At 39.3% G+C, this 23,265-nt stretch overlaps 1 protein-coding gene across 2 annotated transcripts in view; it reads left to right on the forward strand.

Moving 5' to 3' along the window:
• ARID2 (AT-rich interaction domain 2) overlaps positions 1-23,265 on the forward strand; it is a 106,674-nt gene that overhangs the window by 79,529 nt on the left and 3,880 nt on the right. For both annotated transcript variants that reach the window (XM_080576672.1, XM_080576673.1), the window contains 6 exons: positions 286-3,125; positions 12,851-12,999; positions 18,319-18,457; positions 18,552-18,637; positions 22,880-23,003; positions 23,089-23,180. In XM_080576672.1, the coding sequence (XP_080432798.1) occupies positions 286-3,125; positions 12,851-12,999; positions 18,319-18,457; positions 18,552-18,637; positions 22,880-23,003; positions 23,089-23,180 (3,430 nt within the window). The remainder of the gene's footprint in view (positions 1-285; positions 3,126-12,850; positions 13,000-18,318; positions 18,458-18,551; positions 18,638-22,879; positions 23,004-23,088; positions 23,181-23,265) is intronic.

Raw genomic sequence — 23,265 nt, forward strand, 5'->3', positions numbered from 1 at the left:
TTTGCAAGTGCTAGAAGTAGGGACAGTGTGGTTTTATTCATTGTATGCATTTCATTCAGTAGCGTTCTGAATGGTATTACTGTACATATTTGCATGCTATCTAATATTTGGCATGTGACCCATAAGCTTGTCAGCAGACAAACCATTGTTGCTGCATCATTAATTCAGATACAATATGGCTTTATATAGAATTATAAATTCAGGCCTTGGGGTTTTACAAATTCCTTATGTTCGTGTTTTGAACTAATTTTTGCTTTCAAACTTTCACCTTGTTTATTTCAATAGGAATCCCACATGGGCCACAAAGCGTAGGAAATCATTATCAGAGGACCCCTATTAACCAGTCTTCAACTTTGACAGCAACACAGATGTCTTTTCCAATTCAAGGTGTTCATACTGTGGCACAGACTGTTTCTAGAATTCCACAAAACCCTGTTCATGCACAGCAGCAAAATGCTACAATGACTGTTATACAGAATAAAGGTCCAATACCCTGTGAAGTAGTGAAGGCCACAGTAATACAGAGCTCTGTCCCCCAGTCTGGGGTTCCTGTTACTATTGCTGTAGGAGGAGCGCAAGCTTCTAATCAAAATCACAGCAGTACGGGACCACAGCCGTCTGTTGCTGTTGTTGGTTCTCAGACGTTGCTTCACCACCAACCTGTAATTCAACAACAGTCTCCGCTGCACGCAGTGGTACCAGGACAGATACCTTCAGGCACTCCTGTTACAGTAATTCAACAAGCTGTACCTCAGGGTCATATATTTGGCAGAGTACAAAACATACCAGCATGCAGTTCAGCAGTTTCACAGGGTCAACAGCTAATCACCACATCATCGCAACCCGGGCAGACGTCATCTCAGCAGTCTTCTACTGGTAACCAGCAACAGGACACAGTCATCATAGCACCACAGCAGTACGTCACCACCTCTGCTTCTAACATTGTTTCTGCCACCACCGTTCAGAATTTCCAAGTAGCAGCTGGGCAGGTGGTCACAATTGCAGGCGTCCAGAACCCACCCACCTCTAGGGTGGGCTTTCAGAACATCGCACCAAAGCCATCCCAGCAAGGTCCGCCTAACGTACAGCAGCCGATGCAGTCGCAGCAGCAGCCGCAGCCACCACCGTCCCAGCAAAGCGTAGTGATTGTAAGCCAGCCAGCTCAGCAAGGTCAAACGTACGCACCAGCCATTCACCAAATAGTGCTTGCTAATCCAGCTTCCATTCCTGCTGGTCAAACTGTCCAGTTGACTGGACAGCCAAGCATTACTCCATCTTCTTCACCATCCCCAGGTCCGGTTACAAATAATCAAGTCCCCACAGTTATGTCATCTTCATGTACCACTTCTCAGTCACAAGGACCCCCTCCTACCGTCAGCCAGATGCTTTCTGTAAAGAGGCAGCAGCAGCAGCAACACTCACCAGCATCGTCACAGCAACAGGTACAACAACCGATACAAATGCAAGTTCAGTCCCAACAAGCTAACGCAGGAGTTGGCCAGCCTAACTCTGGTGAATCTAGTCTGATTAAACAACTGCTTCTTCCGAAAAGAGGCCCCTCCACTCCAGGGGGGAAGCTTATACTCCCAGCTCCGCAGATTCCTCCACCTAACAATGCAAGAGCTCCTAGCCCTCAGGTGGTTTATCAGATGGCCAATAACCAAGCACCGGGTTACGGAGTTCAAGGACAGTCTTCAGCTCAGCAGCTGCTAGTTGGACAACAAAATGTTCAGCTGGTCCAGGGTGCAATCCCGCCCCAAGGGGCAGTGCAAACAGTACCCATTTCTAATTTACAGATATTGCCAGGTCAGTTGATCTCCAACAGCCCAGCAACGATTTTCCAAGGGACTACTGGCAACCAGGTTACGATAACAGTTGTGCCAAATACGAGTTTTGCTACTGCAACTGTGAGTCAGGGAAACGCAACTCAAATCATCGCTCCAGCAGGCATTGCAGTGAGTGGAACGCAGACAGGAGTTGGGCTCCAGGTGCAAACGCTTCCAGCTACTCAAGCACCTTCAGCTGGACAATCACCGTGTACTGCTGCTCCCCCGTTCAAAGGTGATAAAATAATTTGCCAAAAGGAGGAAGAAGCAAAGGAAGCAACAGGTTTACACATTCACGAACGTAAAATTGAAGTTATGGAGAATCCTTCCTGCCGAAGAGGAGCTGCAAACACCAGCAATGGGGATGCAAAAGAAAATGAAATGCAGGTGGGAAGTCTTTTAAATGGGAGAAAGTATAGTGACTCCAGTCTACCTCCTTCTAACTCAGGGAAAACTCAGAATGAGGCCAATCAGTGCTCACAAGTCAGTAATGGGCCGTCATTAGAAATGGGTGAGAACGGAGCTCCTGGAAAGCAGAACTTTGAACAAATGGACACGCAGGAAATTAAAAGTGATTTGAAGAAGCCCCTAGTTAATGGAATCTGTGATTTTGATAAAGGAGATGGTTCTCATTTGAGCAAAAACATTCCAAATCACAAAACTTCCAATCATGTAGGAAATGGTGAGATATCTTCAGTGGAACAACAAGGGAATTTGGATGCCACGCAGCAAGATACTGCCAAAGGTGATCAAGGGGAGAGAATTTCTAATGGGCCTGTATTAACTTTGAGTAGTTCACCTGTTGTAAGCGGTACACAGGAGGCTGCAAAACTGTTAACCCAGCAACTTAGTGGTACCAACACTGATTTACCTAATGGACCTCTAGCTTCAAGTTTGAATTCAGATGTGCCTCAGCAACGCCCAAGTGTAGTTGTCTCACCACAATCTACAGCCTCTGTTATACAGGGGCATCAAATCATAGCAGTTCCACACTCAGGACCTAGAGTGTCCCAGTCTACCCTGTCATCCGAAGTTCGGTCTACTAATGGCACAGCAGAATGCAAAACTGTAAAGAGGCCAGCAGAGGATAATGACAGGGAAACTGTTCCAGGAATTCCAAATAAAGTAGGAGTTAGAATTGTTACAATCAGTGACCCCAACAATGCTGGTTGCAGTGCCACTATGGTTGCTGTGCCAGCTGGAGCGGATCCAAGCACTGTAGCGAAAGTAGCAATAGAAAGTGCTGTTCAACAAAAGCAGCAGCATCCAACCACGTATATACAAAGCATGGTCACACAGGTATGTTGCAGCGTACTTTTTACGTTTATTCCAACTCTGATTCTGAATAAGACTGTGAAATGATATGTCTCAAAATGTAAACTCGGTATCTGTTGCATAGTATTTAAAATATTTGGAAAATGATGGTTTGCGTTCTTGCACAGACTAAAGTCCTAATAGTTCGCATACTTTGTTGATGTCATTGACAGTAGTGGTATTTCAAATAGCCTGTAGCTTCATAACACGCAGTGAGGAAAGAACTTCTGTTCACTGATTTCTTCCTTAAAGGATTTACTGTTCTGAAAACAAAAATGAGTTGTTGTACAGTCTTGTAAAAATGTCAGTATTGTTCTGTATTTTATTCTTGGTCCTTACTGCTTATGGGGGAGCGAAGATGTGTTTTGCAAGGTAGTTAACCGCTGCAGCTGCATCTGGCCTGCCAAAATGAGCATTTAAACTTCTGTTTAAAGGTGATCTTGAAAGGCTTTCTTCAGAAGTTCATTACAGTCAGGAGAAAGTATTGTTTTGTAAATGTGTCAAAATATGTATTTGTTTATTACAAAATACTTGTAATGTTCATTTTATTGATGCAAGTATTCCTTGGCTTTTTTATTCTGTTTGAAAAACTTTGGAGAGGGCCATTTTTGACTGTAACTTTAAAAACAAACAAAAAACCACAACATTTTAAAGTAGTTTCTTCCTAAGACTGTACTAGAAATGAGCTATGTCCATCATTTTCATGAGTATTACTGCAAATAATCATGTTTGAGACTATTCCAGTCTCAAGATTTTATTTTGGCTTTGTACATGGACATAAAGTCCCTATCAAAAAAAAACCCTTCCTAACCTGAATAAGAGCAAAAAGAATGGAATATGAGGTATGACAGTCACCTAATTCTGCCAGACTGTACAGAGAGGAAATTTTGAGTGTATGTTAGTGCTTTTTGACCTTGAGGCACAACTCTTCTTTCATTTATTTTCCTTTTTTGTTCAGTTGGTTTGGGTTTGTTGTTTTTGAAGGCATACGGAGTATAGGCCTTCTAGACTTAAACAGAGCTAGAGCTCAGATTCAACAAGTGATGGCTAGTGCTACTTCTCTTCTGTGTCAAGCTAGGTTTCTGTGGAAGGAAAACTCTTTCAAGTTTCTGTCATCTAATTGTCAGAAATCAGGACTAACAGTTAACAAGTTTTTATTCCTTTTTTCTTTTAAACATATTACGCAGAGCTGTGTTTTTAAAAACATCTTTAAAACCTCGGTGTTTACATGTGAATTTATCAGAGAGAGATCTGTATTTTTATGATGCATTATTTATCTTTGTTCTTGCTAGAAATGATTAGACCAAAAGGAAAGTGTCTGTCGGTAGCACAGGGAGAATACACTAGATAAATGGCAGATTTTCTGCAGCGTGGACGTATTAGCTATGCCTTGTTTTTTTTTACAGTGAATGTCTTCAGCTATTACACAGTTTGAATTTCTGTAATGGCTTTGCTAAGGGTTTGTCTGGAATAGAAAATGATATGGCTATGTCTTTGGAATGGAATAGCTGTTACCTGTGGTTATTTATTCCCTGGACATGTGGCTCTCAAGAATTTGCAGCTGGTTCTCAAATAGCTACTGAGCTATTTGACTTCCCAGTTTTTGAGGAGAAGAGGGGGGTAATACAGCTAATGATTTCCTTTGTATGAGATTACCTGTTCTGTTATGAAAACAGAGGAGAAAAAAAAAATTATTTTCCATGCTGAAAGTTTCTTAAAGGATAGGGAAGATACCCTGTACTTTTTTTTCGTACACTGTCATTAATACTTTCTCCGTGTTTACATCTTTTCCATTACCCATACAAATAGATGTGCTGCCAGCTTGGTCTGCAATTCAGTGCAAATCTGCAGATCCAAATCCTAGCTTAATGTCTGTTTCCATGGAATTTAGCTTATTCTTCTGTCTGGAGGATGCCCTTGCTTTCTTCAAAATGATGAAAAAACACTTCCTTTAAAATGTGTGTGTTGGCCTAGAAGCAGTACCTGGCTAGCTCTTTTTTTCCAAAGGTGTCTAGCTGCTGCAAAACAGCCATTGTTTTGCTGGAAAAGCAGACGTTGAAGTATTTCCAATATTAAGTCTGCTTTTAGGAGTAGGTTTGAGACACCCAGAAATAGTATGTAGCCTAATTCTTGCTAACTCAGGGTGGGTTTTACTAGTGACTGTTGGGTGTAGGTACTGTACAATCATGTGAAATTAGTTTCTCCCTCCCATTTTGAGAGCCTTTCTTGTGTGATAAGCAGCTTCCTTGTCTCTGACTTGTTGAAAGGCAGCAGCTAAGGGGCGCTTGTTTCACTCAAACATCTGCATTGTTTTATCCTCTCTAGAGTACCTAGCCTATACTTTCTCTCTTGCAGAAGAAATAAGGGAAGATGCTTCTTTCTGCAAACAGCATGAAGTTTAGTATAAATACAACCCATGGAAGAAAAATGATGAGGGACAGGAAATAAAGGGATATTAACTATAGCAAAATTACATAGCTGCTGAATCTGTTATTATGTGATTTCCTGCTTGTCTGTCATCTTGAAATTTTATTTTAAACTAGAGTAAGTATTTCAGAGAAGTGAGAAAGGAATTGAGGAAGAAAATTTGTAATAAAATTTGACCACAGCAGGAAGGCTGGAAAAGGAGATGCAGAAGACAGCAGAGGGAGGAGGAGTGTTGCTTATGCAGCTGTTGCAGGATAAGTTGTCATGAACTGCAGAAGGGAGAAAGGGAAGATGCTTGAACCAAAGATAAGGAAAGGCAAACAAAGGGGAGGAGGGGGAACAGCAAAGAGAAGGCAAGAAAAAAAGTGAAATAATTCTTCAGGGAACATAAAATTTAAGGTTGGTTTCATGATGTGAATGGTACTATGAAATGGGCTGCTACTGTATGCCTGAGGAGGAAAAATGGCCTGCAACAATAATGAAAATTACAAACTTCATGTTTATGAGACAGCCCGTGTGGTGCTCTCTAAATGCAGTTAGACAAATACAGGTGTCTTCTGGGTGTAGTCTGTGACGGTTCAGTGTTAACTGTACATGTCATCAGGACTCGCTGAAAAATAACTACATATATACTGACTTTTTTTGTATTTTTATACACAAATCGAGCTATGGGTATATGAGTTACGTCAGAAAAGGAACGTATGATGCACAGTGTTGGATTTTTTTTTTTTCATATATCTTCATCTGTATTTTGTAAGCCCCTGAAACGTGGCCTTGCAAGGAGACAGAGCTGGCACGTTACTGTCTTAGCTTTCTTTTATTTCTCTGTTTCTGGTTCCTGGATTATGACTTTCCTGAGGCATTGTGCTGGTGTGGTGGATGAAAAGGAAAAAGAAATGAGTAATTACCTACCTGTGTACTTACTTTTCCTTTTCCATTTTTTCCTTACACTTCTTCAAACTCCTCCGAAACATCTGTTGAACATAACCACGTTGGTTTACCCCAGTGGGTTTGTGTTTTGAAGAAGCGCCCTGATATTATGCCAGGTTCCTACAAGTGAGCAAATCAGATGTGAATTGCCTGATCTGGCTTTTAAAGTAATCACTTCCCTGCTCATCACTGTCATCCCCTCGTAAACAAAGCATTCCTGTTTCTCTAACGGCCGCCCACTTGAAACATGCTTGTGTGGAAATTTAGGTGGCAAAAACCGCATAAGCGTTGCCTTAACTATTAGCTCCTGCTCTCCGTTGATTGGGAAGCTGAGAATTACCATGCACCAGAAAGCAGGTGTGTAGCCCCAGGAGGTGTAATTCATTCCTAGTCACAGAGCAAATGAGTTTCTCAGCTGGAAGTACTGAAATACAGAATCTCTGCGCTTTCATTGCTCTGTGCTTGTGAAGCACGCTGTTGCAAGCAGACGTAAACCTTAGCAGTCGAACAACAAGAAAAGAACGTTTGCTTTAGTGCCTTCCCAGCCACCTGACCCCGACCTCATGCTCAAGTCCTGCTATGTTCATCTTTAGCTTATGTGTTGCCTTTTAATATATTCCATTCTCTGGAGGAAGCTAAACATGAAAATTTCAGTAATACTTAACTGTAAGTTCCATGATATGTAATAATTAACCATTTAATGTTAATATAAACTTATTTACATGTGGGTTTGCACATACAGGTGATGGTTGAAGAAAAGCCTAATGCTTTTAAACTGCGTACAGCTCTGCATGTCAACAGGGCCCCATCACACTGGCACGCAGTGTGCGCTCCTGCTGGAGGCGCAGTACGCCTTCAAATAGGGAAGACGTCATGCTAAATAGTTATCCGTGAATCCATAAAGAGAATGGCAGTGTTGGTTCTGCGAAATGGAGGTGCGGGCTATTTCTGGCCCCAGACTGTGGGGTTTGTTGCTCCTAGCACCCAGGGAGCACCTGGCCTTGAACACCTCCAGGGATGGGGCATCCACAGCTTCTCTGGGCAGCCTGTGCCAAGGCCTCACTGCCCTCACAGTAAAGAATTTCTTCCTAATACTTAACCTAAATCTACCCTCTTTTAGTTTAAAGCTGTTACCCCTGGTCTGATCACTACATGCCCTTGTAAAAAGTTCCTCCTCACCTTTCCTGCAGACCCCCTTTAGGTGCTGAAAGGCCGCTGTAAGGTCTCCCCGGAGTCTTCTCTTCTCCAGGCTGAACAACCCCAGCTCCCTCAGCCTGTCTTCATAGGAGAGGTGCTCCAGCCCTCTGAGCACCCTCTTGGCCCTCCTCTGGACTCAATCTAACAGGTCTGTGTCCTTCTTCTGCTCGAGGCCCCGGAGCTGAACACAGCACTCCAGGTGGAGTCTCATGAGAGCAGAGCAGAGGGGGAGAATCCCCTCGCTCACCCTGCTGGCCATGCTGCTTTTGATGCAGCCCAGATACAGTTCAGCCATTTCAATGCAGAAAGATACCTGAGAGCAGAATTTTAAGAGGACCCTCTGTGTTGTTTTAAAGTTTATCTATAATAGCAATGTGTAGGGTAGGTAGTAAAATATATACTAAAAAAATTAGTAGTTTGAAGTGTTGCAATACAATATGGTAGTCAGTTTTAAGCAAAATTTTAACAGCCAGTCTTAAGTGTAGACTCTAAAAATAATGTATTTTTTTACTTTGCATAAATTGTAATTCTTTAAAGACTGCTGTCAAAAGATGTTCTTCAAAATGAACTGGGGGAGTGACCAAACAGCTGTCTCTCGAGTCAGTATCAGTGACATAATTCAAGGAATGTGCTTGAAGAATAATGTAGCCAGCATTGTTAGTGTTGGCTACCATCGTGTTTATCTCCATTGCAATATATTCTTGTTCCCATTGGCCCAGGGAGCAAAATGAAAAAAACTGTTCTTTAAAACATCCTCCTCTGTGTTTAATCATCTGTGCCAGGTTCTTGTTGAGGCCAGTACCTCGTTTCTGGCCTTTCTGTGGTCAATTCAGAAGTGACATTTTTATCCTGAATAAATGACTAGTTAAAGGTAGCTGGCAAAGTAAAGGTAAAATTACGATTAATTAAAGATAAAGTTAAGGTAACTAGAAAAAAAATAAGCTCAATATTTTTCTCCACTTTTTAAGTGGAAGTAGAAATTTCAAAGAATTCTTCATGTATATAGCTCTCTGTCATATAGGAATCGCAGCAGCTGGACAATGAAGAAAGCTGCTTTCTGGGCAGGACCTGTGCCTGAGCCAGAACCTGCCGTGATGGGAAGTGCACTGCAGGGCCCCTGATGGTTCTCACTAGGGCAGCTCCAGTTCAGCTAGGCTTGCTAGCCGTGGTTCAACACTTGCCACGTCTCCACATGGGACCTTGCCTTCTGCTCTGAATCAAAGCACGCTTCTGGTACTAGGGACATGGTGCTAGAAGGGCCTGTCTGGTTCCAGCCACGTCAAGCCAAGCTGAGCGTGGAGCAGCCTCCACTCGTGAGAGCAGAACTGGCCTGTAAAGCAGAGAACTGCCTGTACCCAGCACCGAACCCAAGCTAATGCAGGTCATGGCTGGTGCTGTGTTTGAGATGTCCTTCATTGGTAGTGCAGGTGAAGAGCCCATGAGTAATCAAACAGTGACTGCAGCTGTTTTCTCTGCTTTCTTTAGTATATAGTCAGGCAAGTTCTTCTGAGAGAAACCACTGATGGCCAGCAATCTGCATAACCCATTTTTTCCACAGTGGATCCTGAAGTTACAAAAATCCTAACTTTAATCATTAACACTCAAACTTTTGCGTCTTATACATCTGCACTGCAGGCTGAAAAACCTGCCTTGAGTTGAGATCTTGCTGCAAAGACCCTGGTAATCAACAACGGGGAATACAGAAATGCTCCCATAAAGTGCATGGAGGAGTTCAGAACATGCTGTCTTAGGGGTTGCTCTCAAAGTGCAATTAAAGAAGGAATCAGTTTGTCACAGAATGGTATTTCTGTATCTCTTTAGAAAGTTGCTTCATATTTCTTTGTGCAGTGTCTTAGCTGCTTTAACACAACTTGTTGTGTTCTAGGGCTCCCAGAAACATGGCAAACACGATTACCAGGAGGTCAGTTTGTGTGGAACTAATGGTAATTTAGGGCAAACTTGCTGGAGTAGCTTAGATCGTTTGAGTTGGGAACTCCCTAAACATAGATTAGTTCCTTATATATGTGTATACGTAATACAAATACTGTACATTTAGCTGCTCTGCTTTAGTTAGGATTTAGTTTCTCGAAAAGTTGTGTGCTTATATCCTGTATAAGGACTCACAAGTCCTTAAAACGGCATTCAGTGATCTGCGAAAGTGGTTTTATGACTTGGTTATGTATTTGAAGCAAGAGCTAGGATGCTGATGCTAGAGGTACTGTGCAGTCCTGGGGTCCAGTGAGGATTGATTTGCAAAAGTGCTAAGTGGTGTCAACTGCAAATCGTGATCGTGGAGAGAGCTAGCCTGAGTATAAAAAGATGCTGTAAAACTGTCAGGTGTGCTGGAGTACTGGGCAGTGGATTTCTGGGGGAACCTGGAATTATTAAATGTTGTTGCTAGTGGAGGAAATCTTGTGAAATATCTGATGACACGAGGAAACTTCTTTCAGTGGTACTTCCCTGAGAAATAATTTATAAGAGGAGGTGAAATGCTATACGTAATTCTTTAACATACAGAACAACGCTTACGTGGTCGTTACGTATCGGTACTGTAAAGGAGGTAGCATGTAGCAAGTATTTCTAGGTACATTCTGAAATAAAGGAGTTCCCACCTGATGTCAGTGATTTCCAGCGTACCATGCATTATTTAAATCAACACATGAAAAAAGGAAACAAAAACGATCAGTATTTCTGACCTCTGGAATGAAGAAAGGAAAGGTTTAAGATGTTCAAACACAGAACTTTTATTTCTAAAAGAAGACCTAGGAAAACAAATGCGACTTCCCTTCTTCTGTTGATATATACAATGTAATCAGCCCTAATGATGGACGGGCAATACATTTGATTACCAACGCATGGGTGTTGTAACCAGCTAATGCTACAAGTTGGAACAAAGCTACCCTACTCCAAAGTGCAACAGTAATAGGAGAACACTAAACAACAATTATCTTATATGTTTCTTTTCAGTCTACTAGCTTTGTATTTTTTTTTCCTCATGGGAGTCTATGGTGGGAAGGAATTGGAGGGAGGGAATTGATTTTAACTTTTTGTCCTGAAAATCGTTTCCCTTTCTGAGTTCTTTCATTTTCAGCATTTAACGTTTTGTATCTAATATCTCAGTTCTCCTTATTTAAAATAATACCGTCTCATTAAAAATTGTTTAAGACCTTAGAATACCACTAGGAGAGCTTGCCAGGAAAACCCTTGAGAAAATTCATAATTCCGGATTAATTGCAGGGTTTGCGTAGAATGGAGTAAATAATACATGAACCACACATTGAAGGATGTGAATTAAATGAAATCCTGAATTAATTCAGTAATCTCACTCTCTTCAGCACATTAAATGAGACACAAGTTCTGTGGGGATAAAAAGTTGCACAAAGACCATCATTATGTACTGACAGAAGGATGCTAAGTGGAGATTGCAAAACGAGCCGTACTGCTGACTCTCGAGGATTTTACTTTCAGCTTCACTTTAAAAACACCTCGTTAAAGGGAGGTGGATCATGAAAGGGTGTGTGCTTGTGTGTACTTGTGTTAAAAAAGACATTGTGAAAATTCGTTACCCAATCTGTTAAAGGGCTTAGAGATCTTTAAGGGAAAATAATTGTAGAGTCCAAAACAATTTGTATTTATGACTAATGGGCTCAAGTCCCTTCTTACAACTTTTCTCATACACCAGCAACAGGCATCCTGTAATAGTCAGGCTGTGGTCTGTAGTTTTGCTGAGTTTTTGCGTCGTTTTTGTCAGGATTTGTGCTTAGACGTGGGGGTATTTTGGTTTTGATAACACTTCTTTTGCTGTCTTTTTGGCCATGTTATTAGCTAGTGTTGTACAGTCCTTCATTACCTTGGGGGAGAGTTTTCTGCGCTGCCAAAAGGAGAGCAGCAGCAAGAAAACTTCAGAGCAATATGCAAATGACATGTCAGAAATTGCGCTTACCTGTTTCTTTGCAGTTAAAATCTGAAGCTGTTCAGTAACAGAGCTGTAACGATGTCAACAAGGTGTTGTGTGCACCACCTGAATGTGGATTTAAAAGTGGTTTTATTTGGGCTCTGAAACAGTGATGCGTTCTTTCCCTGTCAGTAGGGAATTAAAACAACTTCTTTGCCGGATAGTATTCAAAAGCTTAATATTTTTTCTGTCATCCTTCTTATAAATGCCTGGCCAGCCAGAGATTTCTAGGAAAAGAGGAAGAAGAGAATCAGTATAAAGTAAACAGCGTTCCAAAGTGGGGCAATCGGCATTCGGTATTTTTATTACTCAGAGGGGAGGGGGAAGGGAAAAAAAACATTTTTTTTGAACTTTGTAGTTGACTTAAGATATTTTTTATTCAATGTTAGAATAAGATTCTTGTAAAGTTGTGAGAGATCAAGGGGAAATATCTATTTTAGCTGTTTGTATTTCACTGTACACAAGTAGCACAGCATGTTTAGATGTTCTGGTGTGTTATATAAAGGGATGTGCGGTTTTACAAGAGCTTAAATAATTATATCATTTGCAAAGTTTTGTAGAGAAAAAAGTGTCATTGTTTGAGCCAACTGGTCTTTGATAGTGTTTTTTCAGCATTGTTCAGTTTACCTTTTGTTACGTACTGTGTAACACAGACGGATGTGTGCTAATGAGATGCTTCAAGAATTCCACAGCTGCGGCGTGTGAAACCATTTCATCAAAGAGAAGTTTTAGATTATCAGTGCTCATCTTACTTTTTAGCAATATTTTCTCCTACGTTAAATGGGAAAGCAAAGTAATCCCTACGCTGATGATACTATAACCCCTTGTGTTTGCAGTTTTTCTTTAAGACTAAATAGAATGTTTGCAAAATAATGAGAACCTTTGTTCCACTGGTGCCCTTGAGAAATACCTTTGCATTCATAATTCTGTATTTGAATTTGGGCATAAGATGTAGGAGTTTGAATGCTAGAAACTTCTGCATAAATAATAATAATAAAGTAAAAGTTGTGAAAAGTGTAAAAGCTGTATCTATCCCTCTTTATTATGTCTGTTAATGCTTATTTAGAAATTAAACTGTTAAAATCTGAAAATTTGTTGGATGACTGAAGCATAAAACAAAAGATCTTTGAGCAAACAGTAAAGTGTATGTCGCGTCTTGTTATATGCCCTGTTTAAAACTGTGTTTTAACCCTTTCTGCAGAGCACACCTGCGACGTCAATACCAACAGTGCAAGTACAAGGCCAGCAGATCAATTTGCAGCCACCTTCATACACTGCAGCAAGTCAGCATGCAGAGCAAATGAAGAAACCTGGACAGAACTTCATGTGTCTGTGGCAATCTTGTAAAAAGTAAGTGGCTCTTTTATTTAACTAGCTTCCACTAACAAGTAGCTGGTGCTTGTAAAGTTATATGCCAAGTTCTATCCATTCTGTTTCCTTAAGGTACCTTATACCTGGTTAATAGGGAAAAGAAAAAGTGAAAAACGTTGAGGAGATGGAAGAGTGCAAGTCATTTAGCTGCTCTCAATTATACTTCAGAACATAAAACATATTTGGTGGCTTTCTTTTAATATATTGATTCTTCAGTAATAAATAAAATACTTTCATGTAGTTGCGCAAGAAAAAATAATCCTAGCTCTGATGCTTGTTCTCTGCATTGCAAATAGAAAAATAGTGACTGTGCTCCAGTTACAAATAATATCTAGACTTTTTTTTATGTATCCATCCTGTAATGTATTTCCTGTGTTTCCAGTTTTGCAAGAGCAGGGTGTTGCAATTCTTTGTCCTGGTCAAAGTCTTGTTTAGATTATGACTAATTTTCGTTATTATAGTACCATTTGTGTGCCACAGGACTCCTTGTCACACAAGGAAGTAAAAAGGCACTTAGCCATAGGACTGGACAGCAATGATTGGACTTGCTTGATTTGTTGTTTTTGTACATTAAAAAAAAAAAGATTTTTATTTAGAAAAAAAAAAAGAGGGGTGAGCTAGCAGACTTTGGATACTGATTTTTAAAATAACGTTGGTTTGTGAATGTGAAAAGTTCTCAGTGAAGGATACAGACTTCTGAAACAAAGGCAGTTGTCAAATAGCCACTTTGAAAACAGTGACAGAAATTAGGTAAGTTTAGAATGGGCATGAAAAAGGATGAGACGCTTTGTAGTTGTAGGACAAGACAAAGGGAACATAAAGATGAGCTGATTTGGCAGAAAGCTGGTGTATAGATGTTCAGAAAGTAGGAATGAAAGACAGAAAAGTTTGTTGGAACTGATGGTGAAAATGAGGCATTTGAACATGTTGGAACTGATGGTGAAAATGAGGCATTTGAACAGAACTTAAAGGAGGAATACTGAAGGACAGTTAATTTGTAGACCCCTTAAGTTGTAGGTTCTGTTTCTTTCATTCGTTACAAACAATTCAAAGACCATTAAGTCAATGCCAAGATCTATGGATTTTAGGTAGGATTCTGGCTGGTACTATAGATATCTACTGTGGCTTTTTAAATCCTTGCCCTAATTTCACCTTAGAAGTGATTTTTGTGTCTTTGGTAGGTAACGCTTCTCTGCATAAGAAATGCATGTAAGGCTATAGAATAAGTACAGCTGTAGATCCATGTTCCACTAGCTTCACAATAGATGCATAAATACCTTTGTTGGTAGAAGAGTGGATATACTGGGGTAGAAGTGAAAATCTGGGAGTATTTCCTAACAGAAATCTTGGCAGTTTATATCATCTTGGAGAGTTTGTTGAATTACAGTTTTGAAGCATAAGTTAGTCACCAACTTTATTCCATGTCTTCAGTCGTGTAGGATGAGTTGTGTAGAATCAAAGTGGCATCTAGCCGTGGAACAAGCTGATGTCATGTGAACTATGATGTACATATGTGCAGACAAATCTTGGGGCAGGAGGAGGACCAATACAATTATGATTACCTTACATTATCAGTCTTCTTGCAAGTCTGTCTTAAGTTGTTATTCTGGTAAATTTTCCTGAGACCGGAGTCAAGGGCTACAGGGCCAATATTTTATGTGTTAATCTCTGCCTTTTATTTCAGACACTGTACTTTTGCTTTAGTTTCTGCTGTAGTTACTATACTGATTTTTGTTCATAGTTGTTTCATTACTTTCAAAGCCTTCAGAGATTGTGCATTGTTACAATATAGTCTCTTTTTCTTACATTGTTGCTGATTTTTAAATATTTATTTCAGCCCCAGCCTAAAAACAGTTTTGACAAATCTTACACTCAGCATTCTTTGTGGTGAAGAAAGAATCAAAAAGTTAAGTTAGCATCTTCATCATATGCATATTGCTTATGCCATATTCTTTCAACAGCTTGATAAAAATCAGCAGCATCAAGTATCCCATAGGCTTCCTGTTTCTAATAGGCATAAAAATCTGGAATTGTCACCTATTATTGAGAGCTACGCTGAAAACAGCTGCAATCTTCGCTGCTGCTATTGTTGTTTAAGCAGGAAACAAGAAGTTTCTTTTGAGTGAGTTATTAGACTACCTTGTTAATTTTACATCTGATACTTGGTTTCATTCACGTTTGCTTAGCCGTTAGGTATTAAGCAGGCAGGTTTATCATTGTGATAGAACAGCGTTTCTTTTGTGGTGTTCATGGTTAATCAGGAAGGTAGGACAGTGGATTAATTTGACGGCCATTTACCCTTGTTTCTGTGAGCATGTTTGTTAGTTTTATTCTCACAATATAGTAGCGTTAAGTGTGCCTTCCAGTCTGCATTGCAGGAGGCAGCGAAGGCCCTCAGAAACATTTTATTGACGGTCACAGTAAATGTGGATAAGCAGGATTCCGAAGGTGTGGCTGTTTTTGTTGGCTTCTTTTGTTTTATTTTAGAACTTAATTTGGAAGCATTATACCAAGAGGCTGGTACTTCACCCTACAGAGTTTGATGTATATAACATGTACATTACACGGTCCTCATTACTTGTAGTGTCTGAAGACCACAACGAGATCAGGCCCAACTATATGCAAATACTTGTAACGATCAGCCTCTCCCAGATGAGTTCTGGTTTAATATCTGAAGTGGAAGTAAAACTCTGAAAGTTGTCAGCACGCTGCTTTGCATTAAGGATGGCACAGAAAGTAGGTGTTTTTCTTTGAAGTTCAGCTGTCTGCAAGTGCTGCTAATTGTAAGCAGGTTAATTTAAAAGCTGTTACTTTGTTTCACAAGTAAGCAGGAGATGTCAGCTATTAAATTGCTTTATATTTAAAAAATAAATTGGAATTACTATCGAATCTCCACTGCCTGTCAGATCAGCTATTAGGTCTGTGCAGCAGCTGAACAGAATGATGGAGAGATTAAGTGGGAAACTAAGAGTTTAGGCTCAACTGACCATATTCTCAGTACTTAAGGTTTTGTATTACTATAGTGAAATGTTGATTTAAGGCTCATGAATAAATAGATATTTCTTTTCTGAATAAACTTTAAATTTTGCAAACTAGTATTATAGATTCTGACTATTCTGCACAAGTTATTGAATAGAATCTTGTACTGCCAAAAGTAGTTTTTCCTCGCAAAGTTGTAGTAAATCTGAATCTTTTTAGATCACTGTTTGAAGTATAGCATTGAATGCCTTATACAGTGAACAAACAAACTCTGTTGAAATGGCAAGGCTTTAAGAAAAATAAAGCTATGTTGAATAAAATGTTTCAAACTACATTTGGGGTTTCATGTGTGCCAGGAAATTTGTTTCATCTGTGCCAGAGATTATTCATAAAGTGCTAGACTTAAGTTTACGTACTGACTTTCTCCTTTATTATGGAAAGATGTCTCTTTTCTCTGAAAGATCAGCTTTCGCTGTTGAGCAAATGTAGATGTAAAACGCTGTATTTTCATTGTATTTTCTGTTTGGACCAACAGCGTGAGGCAGGTATTTCTTCCCAGCTTCCATTCAGTAAGAGCTGGGATGGAAAAAATGAATTTTTTTATTTTTATTTTTTAAGAAAGCAGTATTTATTGCGGTGTGGAAGGTAATTGCTGAATTACAGGTGGTTATTGCAGTAGGATTCAGGTTATAACTAAGGTTTGTCTTTGGGTGAAACAAGCCCTTCGACGCTGCCGTTGAGGTTCAGGTAACAGCGGCTGGATGCTTAGGCCCGTGTATCGATCCCAAGTGTTGCACGATGGGCACTATTGAGCTGAGCAGTGGGACATGGAAGGAGGTGACTTGAACTTGTCCCTAAACCACTGCTGTAGGCTTAAGATGGTGCTTCACCCGTGGCTGCTTCCTGTAAGTCTCTGGCCGGGGTCATCTCCCTCTTGGCACTGTTCAGTCCCACACCTTACTGCAAATACTTTTTGTGTTAATTGAAACCGAAATGCTAGCGTGTGAACTGGAGTGGCTGATGTGGGGGTGTTTCCTCTTCAGTAAGACTGCTGCGGTGGTGGCCTCCATCCAGCAAAGGTGTGAAGGCTGCTGGTGGTAATGACTTCCCAAAAGGCAGCAGCTGGGTTACCAGGCCTATTCTGTCCAAGCCTTAAGCGTGTGGTCATGAGCTGGGTTAGCTGAACTCAAATGAATTGTAAGTGGCCAAATACTCCTTTTATTTTGGCCATTTTTTTGTCTCTTGAGGTAAAAGATGTAATTTGTGATGCTTGAGTTATATTTAAAAATATATCTAGACTAAAAAGAAAACTCTTAGTCATTCCCAGTTTTCATTTGGTATGTTTCGAAATACAGTGAGTCTACATTACCATCTAATAGACAACAAAGGATGTGTTATTTTAACACATGACAATTTGAAAATACAGATCTAGGAACTGTTGAGGTGACATTCAAAATGAGCTGTAACTTTTCTATCACTTTGACATGGAAGAAAAACCTTATCAGGCTGAACAGGCTTTCACCAAATAGAACATCAAAAAAACACATTGTATACAGTCCTGAGTATTACAGGGCCAGGCTTAGGACAACTTCATCTCTTATATTGATGCACAAGCACTTTGAAGTATCTAATGCTGTATGCTTTGGGGCTGTGGGGATGCAATGCGATTTGTTTGACATTTTGGAAAGTCATTTAAAAATTGAGGTTTAATTGAATATGTTGAAAGGGGTCATATAAGTGACATCTTCCAACTTTTGTGCGTATCAGGAAATGTCATCTGTTCATTTTCTTGATATTTAAAATTCAGGTGCTAAAAAGCACTAATTTTACACCGATCCCTTATTCTCCACCAGTTTTGTCAAGCATGAAATATTGAGAGCAAATAGGATGAATTGTCTGTATCCCATTTTTCCCAATTAAAGTTCGTATAAGGTCTGAGTATGACTGCCAGTAAAGAAGGAAAACAGGAAAAATAATACATGAAATCCAACATTTTTAGTATTTATAGTTTTGTACCGTATTTTGTTGTATTGCAGAGAAATTACCTGTTGCAATTAAGATGCAATTTTTTGAGTAAACAAAAAAAATATGACATTTCAATTAGATTCAGCAAAATCATATTGCCATTTATTGGTAGCTCACTGTTAATATATATACATGCTTTTTCCACTTAAATGTTTAGACCTTCTCATTTATCACTTCATGTTTTCTTTCAGAAAACAAGAATGTGTAGCCAGTATGGGTTATATTTGTGATAGTTGCACGTTATCATTAACTGAAAAAAAAAACTTTAAATTTTCCTTTCCTCTCTTTTTGTAGGTGGTTTCAAACACCATCACAGGTCTTCTATCATGCAGCAACTGAACATGGAGGAAAAGATGTCTACCCAGGGCAGTGCTTATGGGAGGGATGTGAACCTTTCCAGCGGCAGAGGTTTTCCTTCATTACCCATTTACAGGTGCAGATTTTCTTTCACATACTACTTCAGAAAACAGTAAGGATTTCATGGGAAAATTTCACACATTCTCTGTCTTCCTTTTTTCCCCAAACAGGATAAACATTGTTCCAGAGATGCTTTACTTGCAGGATTAAAGCAAGATGAACTTGGGCAAGCAGGAAATCAGAAGCCTTCCAATAAGTAAGAGACCTGAGCCTCCTTAGCAATAGAGAAAATAAGAATATTAGAAATCATTGGAAGAATTTGTGTGTTTAATAAGAATATTAGAAATCATTGGAAGAATTTGTGTGTTTATAACTTGGTTTACCAGGTGAAACTCTACATAAAGTCCATAACAGTAATCAAATTTGAAGTCCATTGCATTAAGAGAAAATAGGCAAAAGGGGGAAAAGATTCTGATGTGGGAGATACGGTCACAGTTACCATTAAAAGAGCAGGTAGTCCTTTAAGGTATGTTTGTCAGTACTCCATGGTGAACGTTATTCGTAATATATTCTACTGATTTTTCACAACTGGGCAGCATTTTATAACTTTTATTGCAACGGAAAGGTGCTTGTAGTGCAAATGGAGAGTAATTTGCTGTGTACAATTGGGCTCTTTCATTCAGCTGAGTTGAACTGTCTTGTAACTTGCTGTGTTCCTTCCAGTTTTATGGTCAAAATTTGGGCTAATTTGATCCAGGTACTCTTACAATAAACATCCTTTTAAACAAGATAATCAAGATAAATACCATGACCTCTAGGTCTTCTTATTTTGTGCTGTTACCTGGAATCAGGTTTGGCTCTCCTTTTTCCCAGAGTTATTTCAGCCATCTGGAATAAATATTATAGAGTGCAATACCATTTCTATGGCATTTTGGGGACGGTTGTGTTACTGTTGGAGTTATTCAGGGTTCAGTTACTTGTATAAGTGTATTAAGACTAGGGCTTTGTTAGTAACTAACTGGACTCACTTTGTTGCAAGCCTAAGTTGTGATTACTTGGTAATCACAGGCAGATTGTGATGTAGGTAGTTAAATTGCTACCAAGCTGCTGGAGGCAGCAGAGAGAGAAAACTGAGTATGAAAGCTGAGAAATTTAGTTTGTATTTAAAAATAAAATAAACAAATCCCCAAACTTCTCAGCACAGACTTATGGTTGCATTATAGTGCCTTGTTTCATTACACTAAGCAGCATTCAGACCTTTGAAAACCACAAAGTGAAGCATGATGGTAATATAGTCTTAAATACTTGGTAAGTGGGAAGCATAGGGCTGATGATACAATCTACTAGTATGATGTGGTTTCAACTCTGCCATTTCAGAAAAGTTTCATCACATAACACATCCAATAGCTCTGTTCCTGCAGGGTTCTTTAAGATTGGCACAGGTACGTGTATGAGGGAAAAAAAGAAAAGCTTTCATACATGCCCTCTTGTAAGGCAGAATTCCCTAATGAGGTCAGATTCAGAAAGTAGCAATTTATGCACAAACAGTTCTCACCAAATCGCTGATATTGCAGCATCACAAGATCTAACGATGTCATTTCAGAATATGAGTTGAAATAACAGCTTCGCGCTACTCCACGTAGGAGGTTCTGATTCTCCCCACTATCTCGTGTGCCTTCGTGCGGCTGTGCACTCTCTGTTTACAGAGAACTGGCTTTAGCTTTTGTCTCACTGCATGGTAAACCAATTGCGCTTTAAAAAATCAAAATAAAACAATTGATGAACTAAAAAAATCTGTTTGTTAGATTAGTTGAATGCACTTACCTTGCAGTCAGTTGAACATTAGTGCAGGAGGTGGATTGGAACAAACAAAAGGAACGAGACCTTTCTCTGTCAGCACCCATGTGTGTTAACACCTGTAAGTGTTAACGCCACTCAGTTGCATCATGAAATCATACAGGTTCCTTGACTATTTCTTCTACACTCTTCCCTCATGTCTCCTTTACTCCACTTTTATTACCAAAGAAGAAATCAACCATCAGGAAAACACGTATTTATTTTTTTAAATGTATCCCACATCATCTTCCAGTGCAGCCATGGAGCCGACTTTGCACAACTGACAAGAACGTGTGACTAAGTGAGGGAGACGGGACTTGATAATTTGTTCTCCAGAATCAGTGACTTGTCAAACGAAACTCTAAGCTTCCTCCAGAAGGTCATCTCAAGTTGGCTCACATGGTCAACTGTTTACCATGTCTTGAAGCTGACTTGCAAGGCTTGGGCTTAATTTATTTCTCACTGAGCCCTAGAAACTTGTTCAGTATGTCAGTATACTGCTGGTAGTCCATATGACTAAACTCTTGTATGGAGCTGAAACAACTTTGAGAACTGGTGCCAAGAGGAAGCATGTGCCGCCATCAACTTCTAGGCACACATCTTCTCATCACAGTGAAAACTGCTGACTTTCTTCACTTAATCCCTCACCATGTAGGAAAACTGCACCTACCTTAAGGAGTGCAGATAGAGTGAGCGTTACTGGTTCAGGGAGCAAAATCTGTGGAACACATTTTTCAACAGACACCGTAACTAACAAGGGCGTGTTTTCTTAATTATCATTTCTGCCTATCGTGATACCATATCTACTTGAAAAAAAAGCACATAATGGCTTTTGCTAGAACCAGGTATACAAAGTTAAGCTGCATTACAGAGCTGGTTGTATACCTTAATTCCCTATTTCTTTGCTTTTAAAGTTGTATTGTATTAACTCTTCCTCTTCTGGTTTCCAGAGGTAGCTGAGTATTACCTTCTGGTCAGGTAGCACTAACAACTAAGTATGTTGACTAGCTTTGTGCATTTAAATCTCTCTGGATCTTTGTTATTTTTTTTTCCCCTTGTTGACACTGAAGCATAGGTGGTAGTGTGAGCTATCAAAAATGTTCTTCATGCAGCATGGGAATGGAGCAACTTTAATCATAAAGTGAATGATATGATACTAATTTCTGATATTAAATTGATAATGTAATTAAGAAATTTTAGAACTCCAGATGTTCTTGAGATGCATATGTGCAAGGAGACACAAGTCGGTCCACTTGAGATCTCAGTAACTTTTTATAGACCTTTTTTTCCAAAATCAAAAAGAGAAGGCAATCTGTATTCATTGCAATTGCCCCTTTTCAGTATTTCTAGAATCAAGGCAAAAGTACTTCAACTTTCTAGATCCTATTATGATAGCTGTTGAAGAGAGACATTTGGAACAGCCTCAGGTGATGAATCCGTGTTCTTCTCAATATAAGAAAAACAGCAATGTTCCAGAAATTAAAAAGGAAGAACAATAATTACTGTGCTGGAGTCTTCTATAAGCATATGTCATTACCCAACGGTTCCTTAATCAACAATCCCCTGCCCTTTTCTTTTTCCTTCATAAAGACTTTCACTTCTCTTTGCTGGAAGGTGCCTCAATATTCCAATATTCTTACAGGCTGGCTTTAATTTAAAAAAAAAAAAAAAGACATATTTACATTTGATTTATGCTACCTTTGCAAGCACTACCGTATGTTTTTAATATGTTGATATGTTCTAACCAGGGTACTACTTGGGGTTCTAGTACCCTAGTTCTACTAGGGCACTAAAATATTATTAAATATATGGAAGTGATATTTTTCACCGCTGATACTGCAATCATCCCTTGATGATGTTATGACACTTAAAGACTTACTCATTAAGTTCCACACTTCCACATTCTAAACTCTAGTTGTATGGCTCATTTCAACGTTTCACATGGAAGAATTTTGACTTCAGTGTTCGTACTGAAAACTGAGCATTTGCTTCCGCTATCTTTATTATTTGTACCAGCTTTATAAAATACCCCGAGTAAGTTCTTAATCTCAGTTTGAAAGCTGCAGTAACTGGTTTTACATGTGTTTGGTCTGATTTAACAATTTAATGTATTATGTCTTAGATCATAACTTGGATCATGTCACCTTACATTGCTTACTAAGCACAGCTAATACGTGTTTTATATTGTCTCAGTGTTTAATGGTCCCAGCCATGTCAAGTTTTAAACAGCTATATTTTTAGCACAGTCCTGCCCCGATCTCAGATGACATTTGTATAACCATTATCACTGTTCCTGTTATATTCTATCTAATAAAACATTCCTTTAAGTAGGTACACTTCAGGAAAGTAGCTCTGTCGTTAGTACAATATGTTGTTATTCACCATCACAGATGTCATTGGTGATGAGCAGTACTTCTTCAAGAATGGTCAGGTTTTTTTTTTCCCCCACAAAATGAAGCTTATGATTCTTCTGATGGCTTTGCAGTAAGGTTTCTCACTGTGGAAAGAAAAGACAAATTGCGTATCAGCACCAAAAATTAATGGATCTTTCTGTCTCTGTTCAAATAGATTTTTAAAAAAAAAAAGTCAAAATACATTTTCAGAGTTGTTAGTTTATCAGAAAGTTGTGTAAAGTTTATTAATTCTTTCTTTGCTAACATAGGCTGCCAGCTGTAGGGGGTACTCCTGCTGCTCCCAGAGCACAGAAGGCCATTGTGAATCATCCAAGTGCTGCCCTAATGGCGTTAAGGAGGGGATCAAGAAACCTCGTCTTCAGAGATTTCACAGTAAGTCTTGTATGACTCAAGTATTAGATATTAATTATTACCTACTACTATGGATCTTTAACATTTTTTTTCTTTCTTTTTGTAGGATGAAAAAGAGGGACCAATAACTAAACACATCCGATTAACAGCTGCCTTAATATTAAAAAATATTGGTAAATATTCAGAATGTGGTCGCAGGTAAGCGTCATATAATTCTTCTAATACTAGTGGGCAGTGTTGCTTTTGTTCTCTTAGGAACCAAACAATAGGTAGTATTTACGTA

This window comes from Anser brachyrhynchus (genome assembly GCF_964034855.1).
Source record: "Anser brachyrhynchus genome assembly, chromosome: 1".
In the NCBI taxonomy this organism is placed as follows: domain Eukaryota; kingdom Metazoa; phylum Chordata; class Aves; order Anseriformes; family Anatidae; genus Anser; species Anser brachyrhynchus.